Source organism: Corythoichthys intestinalis, chromosome 20 (assembly GCF_030265065.1).
Source record: "Corythoichthys intestinalis isolate RoL2023-P3 chromosome 20, ASM3026506v1, whole genome shotgun sequence".
NCBI classification, from domain to species: Eukaryota; Metazoa; Chordata; class Actinopteri; order Syngnathiformes; family Syngnathidae; genus Corythoichthys; species Corythoichthys intestinalis.
Window position 1 is genome coordinate 3,742,760 of NC_080414.1, and position 26,411 is coordinate 3,769,170.

Here is a 26,411-nt window from a genome sequence, read left to right on the forward strand (position 1 = left end):
GAAAACTACAAGTGATATGTGAAAAAACGAAACAATGTGGAACAGAATGGGACTGGTGTTCACACACTGGAATGTGTTAGAACATAACTATAAGAAGATGCAGAAGAACTTTATATACATGCAAATGCATGCATGAAAGGGAGACAGTCATGCAGTTAGAAAAGAACCCCGCCATGCTTGTTGTGTGAGTATTTGTAGACATTTTAAAACACACATTGCACCAACTTAAACAGCTGTTTGTCTTTCATTTGAGACGCACTCTTAATGGCAATGAGTCCACATTTGAAAGTGAGGACACAACTACTGAGAAATTGTTATGTCACTCGGTAAAGAGTGCTTCATTGAGTAGCTAGAGCATATCCAGAGCCATGCCTTCAAGTAGGGGGCCGTCCCATACTCCGCTTTAGTCGTTCGAAGTTATTCTCAAACACATGCAGCGATCCAACGCCGTATTTAGGTTGAAAAAGTACAAAAGCTGTACCGCATACAAACAGGAAAGATTGTCTCAGGAGTGATTTGTCCGAGGAGTCAAGGTAATTATTATATTTTTCGTACAATGCATGCATTTTGAAACGTTGTGAAAAAAATTAATGGGAGAAATTAACCGCTGCGGCGTTGGCGTCATAATTCGCAATATTTACGTAAAATAAATGCGAACTACCCAGTTTTTGCTTTTAACCAAGTATTGAGACTGTTTTACGTTCATATCTGTAAAGAATTCAGGGATTGACGCATTTATTCACAAGAATTTTCAACGTAAAAAGCTCTTTGTGGTAATAAGGCGGCACCACAGTGGCTTAAAGACTAGCAGCACATTCGATATATTTAGATAAAATAAATGCTAACTGCCCGGTTCTTTGCTCATTTAACAAAGACAAGAGAGTGTTTTAAGTCCATATCTGTAAAGAATTCAGGGATTTACGCATTTATTCACAAGAATTTTCAACGTAAAAAGCTCTTTGTGTTTCCACTCGGTCAGCTATGACGGAGATAGGCCCCCTATTACAGGTAAAAATTGATGAGGAATTTCAACGAAAGATTGTGCAGATGGTGGATAAAAAACCTCGACTAACATCCATAAAATTTCAAGCAGTACTGCAGTCCGAGGGTAAAACAGTGTCAACCCATACCATCTGTGATACATGAAAAGGGACTCTTTGGTAGGATACCCAGGAAGACCCCACTTCTGACCCAGAGACATAAAAAAGCCAGGCTGGAGTTTGCCAAAACTTACCCGAGAAAGCCAAAAATGTTTTGGAAGAATGTTCTCTGGTCAGATGAGACAAAAGTAGAGCTTTTTGGGAAAAGCATCAACATAGAGTTTACAGGAAAAAAATGAAGCAGTCAAAGAAAAAAGAACACTGTTCCCACAGCCAAACATGGCTGAGGTTCCCCGATGTTTTGGGGCTGCTTTGCTACCTCTAGCACTGGACTGCTTGACTGTGTGCATGGCATTATCAAGTCTAAAGACTACCAACAAATTTTGCAGCATAATTTAAGTCCCAGTGTGAGAAAGCTGGGTCTCCCTCAGACGTCATGGGTCTTCCAGCAGGACAATAACCCAAAATACACTTCACAAAGCTCTAGAAAATGGTTTAAGAGAAAGCACTGGAGAATTCTAAAGTGGCCAGCAATGAGTCCAGACCTGAATCCCATAGAACACCTGTGGAGAGATCTGAAAAATGGCAGTTTGGAGAGAGAAGGCATCCTTCAAATCTCAAAGACCTGGTGCAGTTGGCCAAAGAAGAATGATTTAAAATTCCAGCAGAGCATTGTAAGACACTCATTGATGGATACCGCTAGCAGTTGTTTGCACTTATTTTGTCTAAAGGTTGTGCTACCAAGTATTAAACTGAGGGTGAGTTTGGTGTAAAATGATAAAGATTTATTTTTTTTTTTCATTCTATTTTGTGTTTTTTCATTGCAAGCAAAATAAATGAAGATATTACGACCAAAGCATTTTCAATTGCATTCATTTTCTGGGAGAAATTTAGCATTATCTGACAGAATTGCAGGGGTACCAATACTTTTGGCCAGCACTGTATGTCTTGACGTGGCATGAGCGTAAATGAAGCTTGTTATCCAAGTGGCAATTAGTGCATAAGATAAAAGAAATACGTAATCCCTCAAAGAGATGTGTTCTGAGTGAGCTAAACAATGCTTGTAGTAAAAACAAAGAAAATGAGTCATTAGCTTGTAACCCAGAATTGTATTTTGCTTGACAGTGATGGGGCTAAATTTAGCTCAGGGAGTCCCCGAGGACGGACACACCTCACTGCATCTCAACCCCCTTCATGGTGAACGATAATTAAACCACCATAAACTCAAATGGAAAGTCTAAATCCTTCTGAGTCACATGCCTTTAAACAGCCTTACCAGAAAACTGTTCTTAGTGGGATTTACTGTTCACTAAGCAAACATTGTTAGCAATAGATATATGGCGGAAAAGACAGACAAGACTGAAAAAGCAGTTTCTGCTTTTGCACACCTCTTTAAAATAAACTGTATTTTAAGCCAAAAGAACTGTTGTGTTTGATAGAACAATATGTCTTTATGCTGCCATAGCAGATTCATGGCGCATTAAGCCCCCGAACTAGTTTTAATTTCTCCGATTTACCCTGGAAACCCCCGTTTACGGACGTCGCGCAACCGCTTTTGTTTCAACCCAGCCATAAAAACATGGTAAGTACTGATATTTATTACTCAAAATGTCTGTCATTTTTAGCTTAGAATCATTAATTGATGTCTAATATTTAGTTTAAAAGAAAAAAACAACTTTTAAAATGTATTCACTGGCATATTTTAAACTTTTAAATTACGTTACAATGAAAAAAAAAGGCGTCTGTAAATAAGTCAAGGATATTTACCTTATAACGATCGCTTAAATTTTTTTTTTTTTTTGTTACTGTCGCATTTCCCCCCAGTATTTTAGATAAATAATCGATCCAAACAAAGAAAAATTGACCAAAAAAAAAAAATACATGAAAAAGAATCTCGACCACTCTTTGATGTCTGCGATATTTGCATCGCGGCCCTTGTTATATGACCATGTTTCACCCATTAAATCCCCCAAAAATCCGGCTGTGGCCATTCACAGCTGTGTCTTGACACTCGGTGAGACATGCTACATGGAGTTTTTGGATCGAAAAGAGGTAAGCACGTGATAATATATCATTAAAATCATGGCATCTTTAATTATGCTCTCGTGTGCTCTCACCTCCAATTAGGGTTTTGCTGCTTAAATTTTTCTCTCTCTTATTTTTCAATTCCCTCCTGTTCAAATTTGTTCTTCCCCCAGAGATTTTAAGCTTTCCAATGATGTATCACACATGCACAAAGGACAATTTTGAAATTTGGCCAAATTGAGGGTCTCAGAGCAGAACTTCAAGTCACCTGAGTGTTTTCCCCCATATAGTAATGTGTCACAAGTAAGACTAACTGATGCACCTGCAGTTAGCAGCTTACCGTATAGATAGATTTGGATGAAAATGATCTACTCAAGATGCGTTAAGATTGTTGTGCACCAACCGAGAGGAATAGGAAGATTACCGATGCTTCCAAAATTGCCAAAATTAGCACTCTTACACACACAAAAAAGTTATTTTGCCACTAGAGATACACCAAAATGAAAACTGTTAAATTATTATAATTCTATGGCCTAATACTTTCATGCACTTTACCAGATGAATCTCAGTGCGAGCTCTCTGGTTGCGCCTTAAGTGATGTGTTGGCATATTCCTCCCTTCTGAAGTCAAAAATAAATCTTGTGAAACTAGGTTTTGTGGCTACTGGCCTTACTTGAAAGTAGTTCGACTGAGGAGACTCAAGTTGGTTACTGAACCAGGAACAAAACACTAACATAAAAGTCACCCATAGATGTCAGTGTCACCTCATGGGCAGAGTTGGAAGAAAGCACTTTTGACGGCCTGTTAAAACTAAACAGCTATCTGAAGCAAGCACAATAATTCAAGTTTATATCTGATTAGTAAACACAAGAAATCTTCTGAGCGATTACCACACTTGCATGGGCACACAGCAAACTCTAAGAACCGTATTTTTGATGTCTGCTAGCAAATAATTGCCATTTTTAATGGTTTCTAAATTATGGAGCTCCTTGGCTCTATTTATTTTGCTCTTTTCGTGAATGAGTTCATGGGTGCATGAAATATCTTCACACTGATTCACCATAACATAGCCTTAATTTAATAAGAATCTTAGGGGAAGACCTTCAACTTATTTGACCTTCATTAATACTAGCATAAGACTTAACAAAATTTAGGCTGCCACATGGCAATGCGTGTTGAAAACAAACCCCTGTAGAAAAGTGTGACATGAAGGATGATTGTGTAAGTGGACATTTGGTCTGTATTCATGTTCTAACAAACCTCTGCTATAAATGGGATTATAACAAAAACGCGGTCAGCAATTTTTCCTCCAAATGTTGCTGACTGGACAAGCCAAACAAAAAAGCGCCCCAAAGTCAAAAGTGTTCAGAATTTGGAATGAAGGAAACCGCATTCCAAAAATCACTGTCACAAAACTGGAAAGCAATATAGTTAGTCCCCGGATTACGATGTTTTACATGATTTCGATTTACAACGCCGGAATCTCGTCCGCCATTTTGTCTCCAGTCGGTTTTTTTTTTTCTTGTCGCGTAACGGTGAACAGTACAGTATGGCGCCCCTAAAGCAAGGGTATCCAACTTTGGTCCTTGAGAGCTTGTTTTCCATGTCTCCTTTAACACACCCGAATCAAATGATGAACTCATCAGCAAGCTCTGCAGGAGCCTGATAATTATCCTGATTATTTGAGTCACGTATGTTGGAGGAGGGAGCGAGGACGGGAGTTGGATACCCCTGCCCTAAAGGGACATCGACAGAAATAAAACAAATTTAAACCATCTGGTGTGCACCAGATAGTATGTGGTGCGCACCAGAAAAGCTCCCTTTTATAGGCCACAAATTGCAGGCATGCATCAGCAGTTTCGGTGTGCTAAAAATGATAACACAGGATTTAGTTTAGCTTTACTTCAATCTTGGACTCAACTATAAAGATATTAATGCGTTACTTGCACATCGCACCAATAGTTTTCTCATGCGCACCAGATAGTTTCTAGTGCGCATAATATAGTTTCCAGTGGGCACCACAGTTTCCAGTGTACACCACGTACTATCTGGTGCGCACCACATAGTTTCTAGTGCACACCACAGTTTCTAGTCCGCATCATACTATCTGGTTCGCACTACATGCTATCTGGTGCGCACCAGATAGTTTCTAGTGAGCACTACATACCATCTGGTGCGCACCACAGAGTTTCTAGTGCACACCACAGTTTGTAGTGTGCACCACATACTTTCTCGTGCACACTACATACTATCTGGTGCGCACCAGAATAGTTTCTAGTGTGCAACACATAGATTCTGGTGAGCACTACATACTTTCTGGTGCGCACCAGATAGAATGTAGTGCCCACTAGAAACTATCTGGTGCACACCAGATAGTTTCTAGTGCGCATTACAGTTTCTAGTGTGCACCAGACAGTTTCTAGTGCACTTTACATACTATCTGGTGCACACCACATAGTTTCTAGTGCCGCACCACATAGTTTCCAGTGCGCATTACATAATTTCTGGTGCACACCTGATAGTTTATAGTATGCACCAGATAGTTTCTACTGAGCATCACATACCTGGTGCGCACCAGATGGTTTAAATTTTTTTTATTACCGTCGATGTACCTTTAGGGTTAGAGTGTGTGTTTGAGCTCCGTATTTTTCTCAGTGTAACAGCGGTCAAGTTTCCCTGCAAATATTTGTTTCGACAATAAGAGGAGCTGTTGTCTCACAAAGGTTAATTGGAAATTGATGCATATCTTTTTTTTTTTTTCTCCACGAGCATGGTTTTTGTTTTCCTGTTATTGTACAATTATTGGGACTATATTGTTAATAATAATTTGTTTACAACTTAAATTAAAATGGCGAAATGTATAAGTTTAATTACAGTGAGCGCACACACAATCAGGTCGCTGTTTTCTACTAAGGAAGTAGAGTCCGATGCAGCAAGCATAAGCAGCTTGATCTCGTCTAGGTTGCTGAAATCAAGCTCTAAATAAGCTTCATAAGTCAATCGACTCACCTGTTCGTTCACTAGCAGGCCAAAGTGTTCTATGATGTGTGCATGGTTTAAAAGTAGAACTACAGAAAACATCTGTGAAACACTTGTGTCTCCACTTGTGAACAACCCAGCATACTATGTATACGTTATTCACCATCCATTAGCATTGATGGTAAGTACAGTATGTTATTTTTTACTTTGCTTTATTAATATGACGTATAATACATGTTTTTGGATAGTTATTTTGAGATTTAGGTGGTGTTAAGGTGTCCTTAAAGTGATAATTCCGATTTCCACGAAAATTCCAGTTATGTCGCCAGTGCAGGAATGGAACTCGTTCATAACCCGGGGACTACCTGTATTATCACATTTTATACACGATATTCTCAAAACAAATCAAAAGCTACACGCACACAAACACGCGCGCACCCAGATCTTTCACATATACAGACAGCAAGCAGGGGGACTAATGGAGCAACAGAAGCAAGGTTAGAAAGGTTAAAGCAAATTAAGAAACATGTATAGCATGCAGGGGACAAGATGGGAATGGGACAATGGAATAGGTCCTAACTGAGGGAATGAATATTCCCGAATGTAAACATCACTCAAAGGGAAAGCAGACCTCAACTTGGTCGAAGCTGTGTTAGGCACTAAATATATGGAATTAAGACTCTTTGTTGAAATCTGTAAGTATCCCGATCATTTTTAGTAGAAAGAATTTTGGCATGTAAAACTGGTGTTTGAATTAGAAATATTATATTTTTTCCTTGAAAAAATAAGCATGCTAATTAACATTCACTGGCAAAATAGGATTCTGATCTTTTCTGTTTTTTTGTCATCGACAACATATTGTACATTGGGTCAAAGTAGACTGATGAATGACAAAAAAATAAACGTTAACATGCCAGCAATTGTTTAAAATTGTTTAGTGTTGAGTTACTTTAGCGTAAAAGCTAAGTCTGTCAAAATGCCGTACATGACAGTAACAGGAAAATAAGCAGTCAAGTTTAAAGGAATGCATGTCATAACCAAACCGATTTGACCGATAACTGTACCTTCTCCTTGTCACTGGCCTCTCGCGCAACAGTGGAACCCTGGATGAGAATAAAAATATGAATGGTATGACGTAACCAGTCTTATTCAACTTTATTTTTCTGGCCCCTGCCACATACCTTGAGATCATATTTTTTGAAGACAGAAAGGCGGTGCGAGAAGACGTTGCGTGTCACAATCATATAAGTTGCATCCCCGTCCACGGTGAGCCGGTACATCCCCAAAAACTGGGGCAGCAGTGTATTGCCATGGCATTCCACGATAAACTATAAGATGTGTTAGAAATAAATCAAATTATGTGTTCAACATAATTTATGTCCAAAATACGTAGTCACTCAGAATTAAATCAAACTAGAGTGAGTCGATATACATGAGCAAAAGGGACAGCTCTCACAATCTGAGTACTATTATTCTACAGTGGTATGAAAAAGTATCTGAACCTTTTGGAATTTCTCACATTTCTGCATAAAATCACCATCAAACATGGTCAAAATCACACAGATGAAAACAGTGTCTGCTTTAACTAAAACCACCCAAACATTTATAGGTTTTCATATTTTAATGAGGCAAGTATGCAAACAATTACAGAAGGGGGAAAAATAAGTAAGTGAACCACCACATTTAATATTTTGTGGCCCCCGCGTTGGCAGCAATAACTTCAACCAGATGCTTCCTGTAGCTGCAGATCGGTCTGGCACATCAATCAGGATTAATCTTGGCCCATTCTTCTCTACAAAACTGCTGTAGTTCCGTCAGATTCCAGGGATGTCTGGCATGAATCGCTGTCTTTAGGTCATGCCACGACATTTCAAGGGGGTTCAAGTCTGGACTTTGACTTGGCCACTACAGAACGTGTATTTTGTTCTTCTGAAACCATTCTGAAATTGATTTACTTCTGTGTTGTGGATCATTGTCTTGTTGCAGCATCCATCCTCTTTTTAGCTTCTACCGTCTAACAGACCGCCTAAGGTTTTCCTGCAAAACATTCTGATAAACTTTTGAATTCATTCTTCCATTAATGATTTGCAAGTTGTCCAGATCCTGAGGCAGCAAAACAGCCCCAAATCATGATGCTTTCTCCACCATGCTTCATGGTGGGGATGAGGTGGAGATGTTTCATTTTTCCTCCACACGACGTGTGTTACTCCCAAACAATTCAACTTTGGTTTCATCAGTCCACAAAATATTTTGCCAAAACTTCTGTGGAGGGTCCAAGTGCCTTTTTGCGAACATTAAACGAGCAACAATGTTTTTTTTTTTTTTTTTAGACAGCAGTGCCTTCCTCCGTAGTTTTACATATAGTTGATGTGTGCACAGAGATATTGGACTGTGCCAGTGATTTCTGTAAGTCTATAGCAGACACTTTAGGGTTCCTTTTTCCCTCTGAGTATTCTGCGCTGAACTCTTGGCGTCATCACGCCCACTCCTTGGGAGAGAAGCAACAGTGCCAAACTCTCTCCATTTGTAGACAACTTTTCTGACTGTCGATTGATGAACATCCAGGCTTTCAGAGATGGTTTGGTATCCTTTCCTAGCTTTATACAAATCAACAATCCTTGATCGCAAGTCTCCAGACAGCTCTTTTGACCGAGCCATGATGCACATCAGACAATGCTTTTCCTCACGACAATTCATACCAGGTGTGTGTTTTATAGTGAGCAGAGCAACTTTAAACCACTCATCAGTGATTGGGCACACACCTGACTTAAATTGTTGGGTAAAAATTGGTTTCAATTCTCTTTAAGTCTCCTGAGGAAGAGGGTTCACTTACTCATTTTCCCCCTTCTGTCATTGTTTGAATGCTATCCTCATTAAAATATGAAAACCTATAAATGTTTGTGTGGTTTTAGTTAAAGCAGACACTGCTTTTACATCTGTGTGATTTTGACAAAGATCACAGCTGATGGTGATTTTACACAGAAATGTGAGAAAAACCAAAAGGTCCAGATACTTTTTCATGCCACTTTTTATTGATTTAGAAACATTTGGGGCCATTCCATACCAATTGCTTAAAGAAATCTAAACTGTGTATATTAATCAACGTGTAATGGTATCGCTCAATGAATGGCGACCAGTATGTTCCCATAGCGATGTGTCACCTGGTAGTGGAATCAATTATTTGTGTTGTATTTATATAATATTTAGTTTTTGTCATTTTGAGGCCTTTACAACCCCCCCCCCTCAAAAAAAGATGTTCTCTACCCAAAATGCACCATACCCCACTAAATTTGATGTGTGTGCTATTCATACTTGCCCAATAAAACCAGACAACTGGACACAGACAGATTCTTTGGAATTATAGTGCAAAACATTATTACAGTGCTTATGTTACCTGATGGTATTTCTTTAGAATGTTGTGCATTTCCGCAACATCTTCACTGCTGATGGTCTTGATGACATAACGCTTGTCGTAAGATGTATGGAAACGAGCCCCACTCCGTCCTTGGGCCTCACTATTCAAGGGCGCACTACGAGTCAGAGAGTTCTGCAAAGAAGGAACATATAAATTCGCATATTTGTCTACATGTAACAAAAAAAAAGAAGAATTTACAGTATTTTTTTCCAAACAGCTGTTATTCCTTTTGATGAAAAATTGTTCATTAATCTGACTGGAAGGCCCCCCGCCCCCAAATCTGTCATTGCAATCCTTACATGACATAAGCCAATAGGTGGGGGGGGCTTAAGCAATTCTTCAAATGTATATACACTGCTGGCCAAAAGTATTTGCACCTCAGCAATTCTGTCAGTATGCTCAATTTCTCCCAGAAAATGATTGCAATTACAAATGCTTTGGTAGTAATATTGTCATTGATTTTGATTGCAATGAAAAAACGCAGTAGAGAATGGGAAAAAAAAATATTATTTTACACTGAACTCCAAAAATGGGCCGGACAAAAGTATTGGCACCCTTTGAAAAATCATGTGATGCTTCTCCAATTTGTGTAACTGACAGCACCCTTTACTTACCTGTGGCACATAACAGGTGGTGGCAATAACAAAATCAAGCTTGCAGCCAGTTAAAATGGATTAAAGTTGACTCAACATCTGTCCTGTGTCCTTGTGTGTACCAAATTGAGCATGGAGAAAAGAAAGAAGACCAAAGAACTGTTTGAGGACTTGAGAAGCAAAATTATGAGGAAGCATGGGCAATCTCAAGGCTACAAAGGTCCATCTCCAAAGACCTAAATGTTCCTGTGTCTACTGTGCGCAGTCTCACCAATAGGTGTAAAGCACTATGGCTAACCTCCCTAGATGTGGGCGAAAAAGAAAAATTGACAACAGATTTCAACAAAAGATTGTGCGGATGGTGGATAAAGAACCTTGACTAACATTCAAACATGTTCAAACAAGTCCTGCTGTCCGAGGGTACAACAGTGTCAGCCCGTACTATCCGTCGGCGTCTGAATGAAAAGGGACTCTATGGTAGAATACCCAGGAATAGGGCTGCAGCTATCGATTATTTTAGCAGTCGATTAATCTAAACCATTAGTTCGAATAATCGAGTAATCGGATAAGGAACATGAATAATTAAATTACCTCAGCTGAGCCTCAAACGGTATAAAAAAAAAAAAAAATGACGATCTATGTACAACAAAAGAACAATTGGCTAACTTACATCGCAAAAATCCGCTAGTTTAAATGCTATAAAATGCTAGATTTTTAACAATGCTCTTAATGGTTCAGACACATATTCCCACAAAAATAGGCGAAATATACCTATCAACTAAATTACGAATGCATTAAAAAAAAAAAAAAAAAAACATTAGCTCAAACAAAATTTAGCTTATGTTGGTCTTAACAGGGAGCACCTGGATTCAGCCATGTGAATTGAGGCAGACTATAAGGCAGTGTATCCACCCAAATCAATAAGACTAAATGCAAACACTTTCAAAATAAACCATTACAAAGTTACTTTAATTAAACGGATACTCGAAGCAGCAAAATTGAATTCGAATCTTTTTTTTCTAATGGAATACTCGAGTTAATCGATTAATTGTTGCAGCACTACCCAGGAAGACCCCATTCTGATCCAGAAACATAAAAAAGACAGGCAAAAACTTACCTAAGAATGCCAAAAAACTCTTAGGAAAGATGTTTTCTGGTCAGATAAGACAAAAGTAGAGCTTTTTGGGAAACCGCATCAACATAGAGTTGACAGGTTTAAAAACAATGCCTTCAAAGATAAGACCACAGTCCCCATAGTCAAACATGGCAGAGGTTCCTTGATGTTTTGGGGTTGCTTTGCTACCTCTGGCACTGGACTACTTGACCGTGTGCATGGCATTATGAAGTCTGAACACTACCAACAAATTTTGCAGCATAGTTTAGGGCCCATTGTGAGAAAGCTGGGTCTCCCTCAGAGGTCAAGGGTCTTCCAGCAAGACAATGACCCAAAACACACTTCAAAAAGCACTAGAAAATGGTTTGAGAGAAAGCACTGGAGACTTCTAAAGTGTCCAGCAATGAGTCTAGACCTGCATCCAATAGAACAGCAGTGGAAAGATCTGAAAATGGCAGTTTGGAGAAGGCTCCCTTCAACTCTCAGAGACCTGGAGCAGTTGGCCAAAGAAGAATGGTCTAAAATTCCAGCAGAGCATTGTAACTAACTCATTGATAGATACCGGAAGCTGTTGTTCGCAGTTATTTTTTTCTAAAGGTTGTGCTACCAAGTATTAAGCTGAGGGTGCCAATACTTTTGTCCGCCCCGTTTTTGGAGTTTTGTGTAAAATGATATTTTTTTTCATTCTCTTTTGTGTTTTTTTTTTTCATTACAAGCAAATAAAAGAAGATATTACTACCAAAGCATTTGTAATTACAATCATTTTCTGGGAGAAATTGAGCATAATCTGACAGAATTGCGAGGTGCCAATACTTTTGGCCAGCAGCGTATGATAGCAAATTAAAAAGCATCAACACAATCTTCTGCTCATTTTAGGGACGGAAAAAAAAAAAAAAAATTAAGCACCATATATGACCAAAACTACTAGATTTTTTTTTAACTGGCCCCACACATTGTGCTGGACCAAACCTATACACAGACACAAGCAGCTGTTGTCCAGACTTTGGAAAAGTCTCAGAGTAACTTGATCCCATCATCCTGTCTCTATGCCTCATTCTTCAAGCATTTGTTCTGTCCTGTGCCCTTGGTTGCCTCTACCCTCTTCAGCATCTTTTGCTGCAGAGAAATGACTTTTGAGGCACATGCCAAATAATGCGCTTCACAACAGGGGAAAAAGGTAGACGGCTTCTTAAAATGCAGGAAAAAGCTGACCCATAATTCAGTTCCGCTCCACCAAGATCTTAGTTTGAATGGTTTTATACAAAGCAAGCTGCATTGAAGCACATTCGAACAGGTTGTTGTGTAAAGTCACGTGAAAACCAAACAGTGCTTTAATTGGGAAAGTAGTTCTATGCCGGTAATGCATTCCTTTGCGCTTGCTTCTTATAGCACATTAACCGCTGCTATAAACACATAAGATGGACAGCTGCACTGAGCTGGGACACAATGACCTCCAAACTCTGCTAACTCACTGTATAAGCGTTGGGGGTTGTCTTGGAAGAGGGACGAAGGAGGGAGGAAGACAAAGAGAACAACAAAGAAAGCGGCCCCCACACATTAAATGTATCTTCTGATATCTTTTTAAATAGTCAGTCTTAGACTTCATAACCTATTGACATGACATGGGAAACGGGGCCAATTCATAGGAGGCTTATTTTCAAAAACTTCAAATTCAAATATTTACAAAACCAAATCTGCTACCGACCTAAAACCAAAACAGGCACCTACCTTAGCCATGTATGAGTCTCCATGAGCAGCAGCATCAAAAAATTCAAAGTTGTTCCCTTATAAAATCCCAATTAATTACTTTTTTATATAAGTATAACACAACTTAAAATGGCTATAAAAGTCTCAGATTTTACACTAGATGCACAAAAATCACCAAATGCAGAGATAATCACCAATATTTTCAGGATCAATAGCAATATTTAAGATATTATGTAAGATTTTGAACAAAATAGCTTTTTATTTACTGCAACTTTTCAACAGCTAATACTGTAAATCACTCAATCTAACATCAGAAACTTAATACTTGAGGAAACCATGCAGAGTCAATTATAAATAAAATGTAAATAGTAGGGCTGTCAAAATTATTGAGTTAACGGGCGGTCATTAATTTTTTAAATTAATCACGTTAAAATATTTGACGCATTTAAAGCACATGCCCCGCTCAAACAGATTAAAATGACAGCACAGTGTAATGTCCACTTGTTACATGTGTTTTTTGGGTGTTTTGTCGCCCTTTGCTGGCGATTGGGTGCAATTGATTTTATGTGTTTCAGCACCATGAGCATTGTGTAATTACTGACATCAACAATGGCGAGCTACTAGCTTATTTTTTGATTGAAAATTTTACAAATTTTATTAAAACGAAAACATTAAGAGGGGTTTTAATATAAAATTTCTATAACTTGTACTAACATTTATCTTTTAAGAACTACAAGTCTTTCTAACCATGGATCGCTTTAACAGAATGTTAATAATGTTAATGCCATCTTGTTGATATATTATTATAATAAACAAATACAGTACTTATGTACAGTATGTTGAATGTATATATCCGTCTTGTGTCTTATTTTTCCATTCTAACAATAATTTACAGAAAAACATGGCATATTTTAGAGATGTTTTAAATTGCGATTAATTACGATTAATTCATTTTGGCTGTAATTAACGCGATTAAAAATTTTAATCATTTGACAGCTCTAGTAAATAGATTATTAATAAATTCTATATACAATCACAACTTATTATAGAACAGAATAGCCCTTTATTATCATAATAAACTTTATACTGTTAACAAATGAGGCTAGCGGCCACCTGGCGTAAACAGCTTTTCTAGCGAAAATTCTTGTCAATAAATGCGTAAATCCCCAAATTCTTGATAGATATGGACGTAAAACATTCTCCATTTTTGGCTAAAACCAAAGAAACCGTGCAGTTAGTGTTTATTTTACGTACATTGACAAAGTGCTATGCTACTATGTTAGCGAAAGAGGCTAGCGCCTGCCTGGCATACAGACAGCTTTTCTGGTGAAAAGTCTTGTGAATAAATGCTTAAATGCCCGAATTCTTCATAGATATGGACACAAAACAGTCTCGATTCTTGGTTAAAAGCAAAGAAACCGTGCAGTTCGCGTTTATTTTTCGTATATTGATGAAGTACATTGCTACTATGTTAGCGAATGAGGCTAGCGGCCGCCTGGCGTAAAAGGAGCTTTTCTGGCAAAAATTCTTGTGAATAAATGCTTAAATCCCCGAATTCTTTATAGATATGGATGTAAAACAGCCTCAATTCTTGGTTAAAAGCAAAGAAACCTTGCAGTTAGCGTTTATTTTACGTACATTGAGGAAGTACAATGCTACTATGTTAGCAAATGAGGCTAGAGGCCGCCTGGCGTAAAAGGAGCTTTTCTGGCAAAAAATTCTTGTGAATAAATGCTTAAATCCCCGAATTCTTCATAGATATGGATGTAAAACAGTCTCGATTCTTGGTTAAAAGTAAACTATGAGGCTGGTCAGTTATGAAAATTAGCTGCCTCCATGTGTAAACAAGGAAGAAAATTCCTGCGAATAAATGCTTCAATCACGCATGCATGGTACGAAAAATATTTACCTTAAATCCTCGAACAAATCACTCCTGAGACAATCCTTCCTGTTTGTGAGCGGTACAGCTTTCGTAGTTAAATCCAATCGTAAGTAAATCCAAGCTTAAATACCACATGAGCGTGGCTATTGCTAAATGAAGCTCGGCCCCCTCTGATAAGGCGTTACGCAAGTGCCACGTCAATAGTAATGAAGTCTAGGAGTCAGTTATGTTTGATTTTCAAGTAATTAGTATTATTGCACAAGATGCTTTACCTCAACTGATGGCAAATGATATCAGAATGATAGAAGTCAAAAGTAGCAAAGAGTCTGGCGTGTGCGGCAACTGAAATCAGACATTTGGCAAAGACGTTTTTTCAAATCTGTGAAATTCAAGGACATTTTCCTACCAAGAAATCTTGGTCATCAATGCCAAACCTCTCCCTGAGGTTTCGAAACACCAGGGGGCAGTACTCCTTGAACTTGAAATGGCTAGGCATGTTTTCTCTGCACAAGGAAAAACCAGAAAGTAACCACACATTTATGAAATCAACCTCTGGTCCAATACCAAGTATAACATTACTAACAGGATAATAATATACACACTCCCAAAAGATCTTACTTATTGAATAGATGGTTGTCCACTTTTATCTTGGAATACGCCTTGAAGTCATCTGGCATGAGCATGATGGGAATCTGAACATGGCTTAACTCATTTATCTGCAGGAAAAACAAAGGAGAGACCAATGAGAGTAACTTCAACATTGCAGAGATTACATACATGATGATCCGTGTGCAAAGCTGCAAAAAAAAATGATGCTTTTAAGTATTGGAATGTGACTGCAGAAATCATCACGTAAAACCAGCTTTCAACACACTGCTGCAATCATTAGATCAGACATTTATGACTCAGAAAATCGCTTAAAAAACAACCATGTGTGATGGCACGTTTGTTGTTGGCTTTGGCATGAAGAGGTTGGCAGGACTCTTGTTTCTATTAATAACTTTCGATTGCACCAATCTCTGTTATAATGTGGACTAAATGGACCTCAAAGCAACAATCTTTAGGACATTTAAAAATGTTCCTTTATTACAGGGGTCGGCAAACCAGTCCTCGAGGGCCGCAGTGGGTCCTGGTCTTTGTTGCAACTGATTCAGCACAGACAGTTTAACCAATGAGGTTTCAGTGGAACCAAGAAGCACCTGACTGCAATCAACTGATTGCACTTGTAAGAAACCAGAATGGTGAAAGGCTGTCCTCATGATGGGTATGAACAAAAACCCGCACCCACTGCGGCCCTTTGTGGAATAGTTTGCCCACCGCTGCTTTATTACCTAACCAGTTTCAATAATATTGGTGTCATTTTAAAGAATTTACATACACTATGTATGTGAAGTGTTTCAATTTTGTGCCATCTGACGCAACAAACTTATATGTGTGGAGCACAGCAATAAGAAGGTGGCGGGTTTGCCTTTGCGGACTGGTGTAACAGGCACGACAAAGTGATGTTACTGCATCAGATGCATTTTGGGTAATGAGGGTGGCGACGTCATACAGCAACTTACAATGCCTCCTTGTATTTAACAGGCACACACATCTGTAAGGACACTTGAACAATGAATGTTCTAATAAGTCCTAATAACAAAACTGACAAATGCAAGTTAAAAAATGGACTACAGGGGTTACGAACGAGTTCCGGGGGGGCTCAGCGCAGCCCATCCCTCCTCCCGCAGCCCAGCAAAGGAGCCCTTGCCCCCCCCCCCCGGAATCCAGCGTGCCCATCTACCGGCCCTCGGGGATGGCAAGAGGTGATGCACCACCAACTCCACACCCATCCCCAACCCCGTCTGCCCACCTGGGCCACGAGCCGCCACCGCAGCCCCCCAGCCGACACGGCACGCCACGGGGCCCCCAGCAGCCCACCAAGCCCAGGGCAGGGCAGGGTCCCCCGCCGTAGCAGGTAACATCCAGTCAAAATACACTGCTGATCAAAAGTATTAACACCCCTGAAATTCTGTCAGATAATGCTCAGTTCCTCCCAGAAACTGGTTGCAATTACAAATGCTTTGGTAGTAATGTTTTCATTAATTTTGCTTGCCATGAAAAAACACAAAAGAGAATGAAAAAAAAAATATTTTACACAAAACTCCAAAAATACAAAAGTATTGGCACCCTAGACGTGGACGGAAAAGAAAAATTGACGAGAGACTTCAACGAAAGATTGTGCTCAAGCTGTCCTGCAGTTTGAGAATACAACAGTGTCAACCCGTACTATCTGTCAGCGTCTGAATGAAAAGGAACTCTATGGTAGGATACCCAGGAAGACCCCACTTGTGACCCAGAGACATACAAAAGCCAGGCTGGAGTTTGCCAAAACTTACCTGAGAAAGCTAAAAACGTTTTGGAAGAATATTCTCTGGCCAGATGAGACAAAAGTAGAGCTTTTTGGGAAAAGGCATGAACATAGAGTTTACATGGGAAAAAAAATGAGGCCTTCAAAGAAAAGAACACGGTCCCCGTAGTCAAACATGGTGGAGGTTCCCTGATGTTTTGGGGTTGCTTTGCTTTCTCTGGCACTGGACTGCTTGACCGTGTGCATGGCATTATGAAGTCTGAAGACTACTGTACCAACAAATTTTGCAGCATAATATAGGGCCCAGTGTAAGAAAGATGTGTCTCCCGCAGAGGTCATGGGTCTTCCAGCAGGACAATGACTCAAAACACTTCAAAAAGCAATAGAAAATGGTTTGAGAGAAAGCACTGGAGACTTCTAAAGTGGCCAGCAATGAGTCCAGACCTGAAGCGATGTGATAATGGCACTTTGGAGAAGGCACCCTTCAAATCTCACGAGACCTGGAGCAGTTGGCCAAAGAAGAGTGGTCTAAAATTCCAGCAGAGCATTGTAAGAAACTCATTGATGGATACCGGAAGCGGTTGTTTGCAGTTATTTTGTCTAAAGGTTGTGTTACCAAGTATTAGTCTGAGGGTGCAAATACTTTTTGTCCGGCCCACATTTGGAGTTTTGTGTAAATGATAATGATTTAATTTTCTTTTTCCATTCTTTTTTTTTTTTTATTGCAAGCTAAATAAATGAAGATATTACTACCAAAGCTTTTTTAATTGCAATCATTTCCTGGGAGAAATTGAGCATTAGCTAACAGAATTGCAGGGGTGCCAATACTTTTGGCCAGCACTGTAAATTGAGTACGCTGTAACCCAGGGACTACCTGTACTTACATTTTTGGTTAACACTAGGTTCGTGGTTTCCTTAAACCACTCCCCAAAATATCCTTAACTGCACAGTTTGCATTGATGCTGATGCAGAAAGAGGTGTTGGTCCTGAAATTGAATGCAAAATACTGGTCCTTCTCAAAAAATTAGCATATTGTGATAAAGTTAATTATTTTCTGTGATGTACTGATAAACATTAGACTTTCATAAATTTTAGATTCATTACACACAGCTGAAGTAGTTCAAGCCTTTTATTGTTTTAATATTCATGATTTTGGAAAAAAAGTCAACAAAAACCCAAAATCCCTATCTCAAAAATTAGCGTATCATGAAAAGGTACGCTAAAGAAGCTAGTAATCTAATCATCTGAATCAATGAATTAACTCAAAACCCCTGCAAAAGATTAATGAGGCTTTTAAAAACTTCCAGCCTGGTTCAATACTCAAAACCGACCATCATTGACACCCTCAAGCAAGAGGCTAAGACACCGAAAGAAATTTCTGAGTTAATAGGCTGTTCCCAGAGTGCTGTATCAAGGCACCTCAGTGGGAAGGAAAATGTGTGGCAGGAAACGCTGCACAACCAGAAGAGGTGACCGCACGCACCCTGAGAAAGATTGTGGAGAAGGGCCGATTCCAGACCTTGGGGGACCTGCAGAAACAGTGGACTGAGTCTGGAGTAGAAACATCCAGAGCCACCGTGCACAGGCGTGTGCTGGAAATGGGCTACAGGTACCGCATTCCCCAGGTCAAGTTGACTTTTTTTGTATTAAAAAACACTTTTTTTGTATTGGTCGGATGAAATATGCTATTTTTTTGTGATAGGGATTTTTGGTTTTTCTTCACTTTTTTGCCAAAATCATCAATATTAAAACAATAAAAGGCTTGAACTACTTCAGTTTTGTGTAATGATTTTAAAATATATGAAAGTAGTAATGTTTATCAGTACATTACAGAAAATAATTCACTTTACCACAATATGCCATTTTTTAAAGAAGGACTATAGTATGTACTGCTCGCAGATGACTGTTAAGTTTAAAAGCATAGGTATGTTTGCTAATTAGTGCTAGTGTTCTACCGTTACCAGCTACAACTTTTTGAAGGTTTCCCCTGGGAATGCATTGTAAGTATTAGCAAGCAGTCTATCAGTGCACATCTACAGCGATTGTTTTTAGCAAGCCTATCATATTTCCCATTCTGATCAACCTCATTCATTCTGATGCCTACAGGGTAGTTTACTGTTATACAACTACCACACTTGCGGACAAATTTCATACCACCACGTCCTGTTTGTCTCCATGGTGATGCAAACTAGTTTTCCGGCCCAGAGTGAAGAAAGTATGTGCTATTGCTCCATTGGACAGGAAGCGAGTGAGGCAGAGTGCTCTGTCAGCAGCATGGCAGTGTTATCTCTGAACATGGTCAAAATGATGACTCGCTCTTAGCTGATGACAAGACAAGTAGTGTTGACAGAAGACAGAAAGTTGAAATGGAGAACTTAATAGCCATTAATTGGTGGAAAAATACTTTAAAGTTTGTGTCCTTGAAAGAGTCTATAGTACGCAGTGTTATAAAAAGGAACAATTACACACGAATTAAATACTAGCATGGGGAGGAATGTTTCCCGGAGAAATTAGAAAATGAGAACTTCCCTAAAATAATGACAAACAGTACACTTCTGTTCTAGACTGACACAGAATCACTTTTTAAAACATAAATTCTGAAAATTTGTTCTGTATTTAAACCATTACATGACAGCCACATGATTAAAACATGATGTATGACTAACTGGTCTTCATAACATTCCATTAGTTTCCTAACTTTGGCCAAATGCTTTAAAGATAAAATGTGAAGTAAGGTTTAAGCCTGTCGCAATATGCAATAATTCCATTTATCGCGCGATAAATAAAAATGTAGGCGGTAATTTTTCCGCCGCGATTTATCGCCTCGCGTGCACATGTGTGCGCGCGTGCGGCAGACGTGCTGTTAAAAGTTAGGATTCCTCGTTACCTAACTGTTATTTCACGCTGGGCGGCTATTTTTCTGCACAACGCCGGATATTTACAACGAAGTCCGCCAAAACATTGTTACCGACTTGGCTGCTACGAACAACCTCGCTTTGACAACAAACAGCTGAATGTAATTGTTTATGAAAGTCGATTGTCATATGCTGGTGCTGTGTAGTAATGAGCAGACGTGACTTCAGCGGCGCTTGCTAACTTTTTTAATGCGCGCACACACTAGATATCATGAAATGGCAAACTAGATGTGCTACGTTCCATGCCATTGGCTACGTGAGCCCAGAGTTATTATGGGACACGTAGTCCATATACTACATCGATGAATTCTAAACTGTCATGACTGAATGGAAGTTAAGGAGGCCAAATCAATCCATACCAGTGACTATAGATAATATTGCAAATATTGTTAATTCAGTACGTGACACAGATGGATTCGGACCACAAATAGGATGTCTTGCTCATGTAGTAAACCTAGCATATAAGATAGCTGTAGCAATCAACAGTGTGCCCTGCCTCACTTTACAAACAGTAAAGATTGTTCTCAGCACTTTTATACAAAATATTTTCAGATCAGTAAGAAGTAAGCACATAAATATTATGCACTAAAATGCATTTTTATATGATGGCAATTTAATTTTTGCTCGTTAGCAAAAAAACTAACAAACAAATAAAAAAACGAAACAAAAAATAAGTTTTTTTTTTTTTTTTTTTAAACAGAGCATTAAATGTATTGAATCGGATCGAAACTCGTGTCCCCCGGATCAAAAATCGTACCAAACCATGACTTAACTGTATCGTTGCATCCCTATGGAACACCATTGTAGAAGCTATGACGGGAAAAGTTTTCATTTGCCTAAATGATTAAATTATTAAGTGCGATTTAAAAAAAAACATTTTTTTTAAAAACACATTTTATTTATTCTGCGTTTCTGTGCGGTATCAATATTGTTGTTTTTTACTTAAGAGGCATCGTCTATTATTTTTAGTTTTGAATTTAAGAGTAAATATTTATCACTTTAAATGGGTGTACTTGATCCACTAATATATACTGTATTCTCACTGTGTTATTGTAAATTGGTAAAAAAAAAATTGGGGCGGCCGCAATAATATCGCATATCGCAATAATTTATGAGAATAATTATTCCACACTAAAATTTGTTATCGCGACAAGCCTAGTAAGGTTGGCCAACCATGTTTTTGAATAATATCAATGGCTAAACAATTATAAGCATATTTTGTTATTTTTTTTAACGCAACCCTTCCAGATTCTTTGTTAAACCCATAGCAACGCCCTTGACAACGAAAATGCTTTTCTTCGACAATCTTCGGAAATGACGTCACGCCGAGAACTGAAGTCCGCCATACACACAGTATTGTTGCATTGCTTCTCGGTAAGATGCCACGGCGGTGTGTGGCGATGTATTGTTCTCAATCTAAAGAAAAGTTGTATGAGTGGCTAAAGGATAGCAGGGCACGTAAATTGACATCTTTTGGTCGCGCTAAGCGAATGAATTTCACACCATCATCGAGTCGTGTTCTCTGCTACAAAGACTTCGAAGATAACTGCTTCTTCAACCGGTCTGCTTATGATCAAGGATTTGCAAAAAAGTGTGATTTTTGGATAGATGACTGATGACTTTGTCAAGCAGAGCTGCCAACTGTTGTGGAACAGTGCTTAATTTGTAAATCGTAAGGTGCCGGAACGCAAAGTACATATGACAGCGCAGGGATAAGGGCACGTGGACAGGTCCCGGAACATATTGTTATAGCCCGAATAGGGAAATAGAAAGGATAGGAGTAAATGATGGCTTCCTTCACTTTATTGTGGCAACAGTTAAATAACAAATTACAAAAATAACAGCGGACTTCTGCAACATGCGACCGCCAACTTCGCTCTCACGCCGCACTCTTCTCCTCACTTCCCGCTACATCACCACTCTGCTGTCCAGTGGCCCCATCACGGGCCTGCACACAGTTACGGACATTACATTATGCAGAAAATGGTGCTGAAAACAAAATGCAAATGCCCACTTGCCATGCTGTGGGGCTTTCCTTTTTTTCTTTCTTTTCTATGTGCTTTTCTGACTCGTTTTGAACCATCTTCCTTCTTTTTGAAAAAAGAGTAAATGCAACAGTCTTTTTGGCATGTTGAAATACCGTTTGATCCTGGCTGCTTGCTCCCAAGATGCCGCAAATTTCAAGTTTTTTATTTTTTGTTTTTAAATGTCAGGAGTGTGATTTGTTGGTCCAGCTTCTCAGTGCACCAACAAATCTCCGACTCTTTCATATTGTTCATATTCAATTGATGGGATTTGTTGTGTAAATGAATTTATGCATATTATTATTTTATACTGTAATGTCCTAACTGCGTGTAATATTCTGATATAATGTTTTGCGAGGCACCCTGAAGTGCACGCAACGTTACTCCTGTTTTGGTCACGTGACGCGGGAGTGTGATAGAGAGGCACAGGCTCTATCTATCGCTCCGCACAGCCTGCCGAGAGCCCCAAGCTGTGTTCTTACTGTTAGCTCCATGTGTTAGTAAAGAAACAAAGTTGTCAGCACGTCGTGTGTTCGATACCTTTGTCAACAAAAAGCTCATAACAAGATACTATGCACGATCCGTTTAAGAGACGCTGGGACTGGAGAGCTGTGAGTAGTAGGAGGCGAGGGGGAGATGAGCGAGAAGCAAAACTTTGCGGTCGAATGTGGCGGCAGTCCGCTATTATTTTGTTTTCTTATTGTTGCCACAATAAAGTGGAGAAAGCCATCAACGACTCATCTCCTTCTTTCCCCCCAACGTTTTTATATTATTATTTTATATGCACGAGAGCTGCCGGATCTGCCAAAATAAACATGAAGTCTGATTATTATTTTTTTAAACAATGTCATCAGATAGACAAAAACATAAAATTATGTGCAAATGCCTGCATCTTCAAATCATGAAAATAATAACAGCCTATATCTTACCAATCTTGTAATCTCGATGGGTCTTGTCTCCATTCCATGTCAGGTAGTCTAGGCACATTGTTTGCATCCTGATTAGTGTCTGGCTAACAAATGCTAGGGCCAATATAAAATTCCAACCTCCTCTTCTTCCTCCAACTCTTCAAAAACTTGGATCTCCTCCCTTGCGCTTGATCTATCGCTTATATCGCTGTTTGAATCTTTGTTTGAAGGGCTTTGTATGGCGGCCGTATGGAGCGCTGCCATCGCTGTTCTCGGTGTGACGTATCACTTCCGGGTTCGTCCCCTTTAAGGCTCGAACTTCGGAAACGCGATTATTTTGTCAAATATACAACATATAAATTATTTTTTCATGCTTTTTTTTGTTGGACAATGTTTAATTACTTTAATTATGACCCTATTTGGCATGTTATGAAATTACTTCACATTTGGTCTTTAACATACACATACTGAAAAAGATTAACCTGCTTCCTGCATGTGCATGAGTATTATTCCTTTGAGTGAAAAAATGACAATGATATTTAACATTTGGAGACCCGACTGAAAGGAGATTTGACATTTAACACAGAGACTGCTTCAAAAGGTCACAGGATAATTGCATTTGATGCGAGTGTGGACTTAACCTTACATCGATTATTTATGTCTATTACATCATTGCCCCGATTATTATGAATGGCGAACCTGACAATCGTAAGAGACAATTAAACAAAATAACCACATTAAGCACAGTTGAAACACTACGGCTTATATTGGCAAACACGTGAAAGAGGTTAGAAAACGAAATATTCCCAAGAGAGGAAAGAATTGCTGCTTGAGTTATCTAGGTATTTTTCCTCAAATTCTCTTGAAACCACTTTACTCTTGGGCCCTGGAGCCTGCATAGTCAGTGACTACTATTGCGTCCGCAAGCTATTACAATTCATTTAGGCACCATGTTAACAAGTTCAGACAGCCACACGGCTCACTTGAGCTCTAAAACACAGAATTGGCCACTATTACTATATGCTTGTGTTTAGAGGTTGACTGATACAGTATATCACGCCAATATATGGACCTTTTTTCAATATTAGCCATCTGCCGATTAACAAAAAAATCAAACAGATAAAAAAGGATTTTGATTGGGCATCAGTGTGGGCAACCGTGGCCGCTGCTGACTGGCGGTAGGACCCCGGAAGGACCTTGCAGGAGCTTGAAGGCAGGCTACAGGAAGCTTCAGGCTTGCCTGTTTCGTAAATATTGTACGATTTTTTTTAAATCTTGCATGAGAGAATATGCAATGTTGCTTTCGCCTTTTAAGGTGTTACCTGAGTGATCCTTACACTCTAATTGTAACTCGTAGCGTAAGCATTAGAGGTGTGCGAGATTTCTAGAGGTGTGCGAAATTTCCGATTCTTATTCGCGATTCGGCCGTGGAAGATTCGAGAACGATTCACAAACATCCAAATTCCGATTATTGAAATATGTCAAGTAAAGCGGAAGTAAGACACACTCAGCGCGCCGCGCGGTCTTCGGGACGCAATGAGGAACGGTGCGAGAGTAGCTAAACATCATGCTTGTCATTACCCGGCCCCTCGGGTAATGCCAATGCTTAACTCACGGCTCTAGCTCAACTCATGCCGTGAGATAAAAAAAACAACAACATACCTGACTGCTGCAGACAGCTGCTACAAAGTACGTCCACATACTGGCACAGTAGATATCATATTTATACTGGACTAGATGCAATGTACAGAAAGCTAGATGCGGGCGTTAGTAAACAGCCGCCATCTTAAAGCAATAGACTTCCCTGCAAGGCTGTTGTAGCGAACCTTCCAAGCAAACCTAATTAACTTTCTATCTAAAATACTCCTAAATTGGTAAAATATTGACTTGAATCTGTCTTTAAAATAGTTTTAAAACTTTCACATGTCGAAAGTAGACAAAAGGGAAATTATAGAATAATGGGAGCAATTTTAACAACTTTAACGGTTGATTCACAACATTAAATTAATTGAATGTAGTTTAAAGCTGCTGATACAGAATGGGGACTTGAGCATTTTATTTACCGATTGGTACTGTTAACTTGATAATGAAATAGTCGTTTATTTAAGCCTGCGAGGCTTTTTATTTTATTTTATTTTTTTACATTTTTTTGTAACATATACAAAACATTAAAAGCAGCTAATAGCGGGGGGGAGGGGTTGTCATCAATAATCGATTTATAACGGAATCATAGCCTCTGAATCGTAATAGTATCGTTAGGTGCCCAAAGATTCCCACCTCTAGAAATTTCCGATTCTTAGATCAGTGTTCTTCAACCTTTTCAGAGTCACGGCACGTTTTTGCATAGGAAACAGTGTCGCGACACACCACAAACCAAAAATGTTCCAAAATTACTTCCTGTACAGTATATTTAATTATACAATAATTTCACAATATTTAATCTAACTCAGTGTGACTTGAGCCGGTTTAGATGAACAAAGCCGATATCCTGGCTGGAATTGAAGAAAGATGCATACGAAGCTCTTCTTCAACAGCTCTTTGTCTCTCTGTTTTTATTTATTTTTTAATCGCAGTTAGGCTTGAAAACCTCGGACTTATCAGGCAGGGGGACTTTAACAAAATCTTTAACAGCATCAGGGCCGAGCATCTCGCTGACAATTACTTTGCAGGCAGGTAGTATTAATTTCTCTGCCAAAGTGTGGGACTTTTTGAATTTAGCAACAAGTTTAGCAACAAGGACACTGGCTTTGAGGGCTTTCTTATTTACCTTTGTAGTTTTTCCCTCAAAAAAGTGAGTGAAATCTGGGCCAATGTTTATTATCCTGGTAGCCTCCCTTTTGGTGTTTTTTTTTTGTCTCCTCGGACTAAACTTTTTGTCTCTTTGTTGCTCTACCACCTTTGCAGAATTTGCGCGAAAGCGTTCGTATAGACTTCCGTCTTTTTCCATTTTTTTCCCCGTGTGTGTCCGGGTTCCTGCCACCCTTCTCAAAGTTAATTAGTGCCGGTGAGAGCAATACAGACCCCCTCAAAATATAAAAGAGGTGTCGTTCAACTAGTTGCCAGCCGACATATAATCACAAAAGTTATGAAAATATTTTACAAAAGTTGAAGTTACTTAGTGTTGCTTTTAAAAAATGTATATCTGCCTCAAATATCGGCTTACAAAATCGGCTTTGGATATCTGCAATCTGAATTTTTTTTTTTCAGATATCGACATTTGGTATCGGTCGACCTCTACTTGCGTTAATGAAAATCATTAATAAGGCTTATCCATGAGCACAAAAATGCATGTCTGAAGGCCATTTCATTTGCACAATGTCAAATTGTATTTTTAAAATCAGACCTGTGATCCCTCATTGTCAATACAGAGCTCAACTCGTACAATAATTGCTCAAATCA

The 26,411-nt window shown here is 39.0% G+C and overlaps 1 protein-coding gene across 3 annotated transcripts in view; it reads right to left on the minus strand.

The window, feature by feature from the left end:
* pip4k2aa (phosphatidylinositol-5-phosphate 4-kinase, type II, alpha a) overlaps positions 1 to 26,411 on the minus strand; it is a 67,248-nt gene that overhangs the window by 27,509 nt on the left and 13,328 nt on the right. For all 3 annotated transcript variants that reach the window (XM_057824020.1, XM_057824019.1, XM_057824021.1), the window contains exons 2-6: positions 15,434 to 15,531; positions 15,222 to 15,318; positions 9,499 to 9,651; positions 7,286 to 7,432; positions 7,169 to 7,207 (exon numbers count right to left, since the gene is read on the minus strand). In XM_057824020.1, coding sequence (XP_057680003.1) covers positions 7,169 to 7,207; positions 7,286 to 7,432; positions 9,499 to 9,651; positions 15,222 to 15,318; positions 15,434 to 15,531 — 534 coding nt within the window. The remainder of the gene's footprint in view (positions 1 to 7,168; positions 7,208 to 7,285; positions 7,433 to 9,498; positions 9,652 to 15,221; positions 15,319 to 15,433; positions 15,532 to 26,411) is intronic.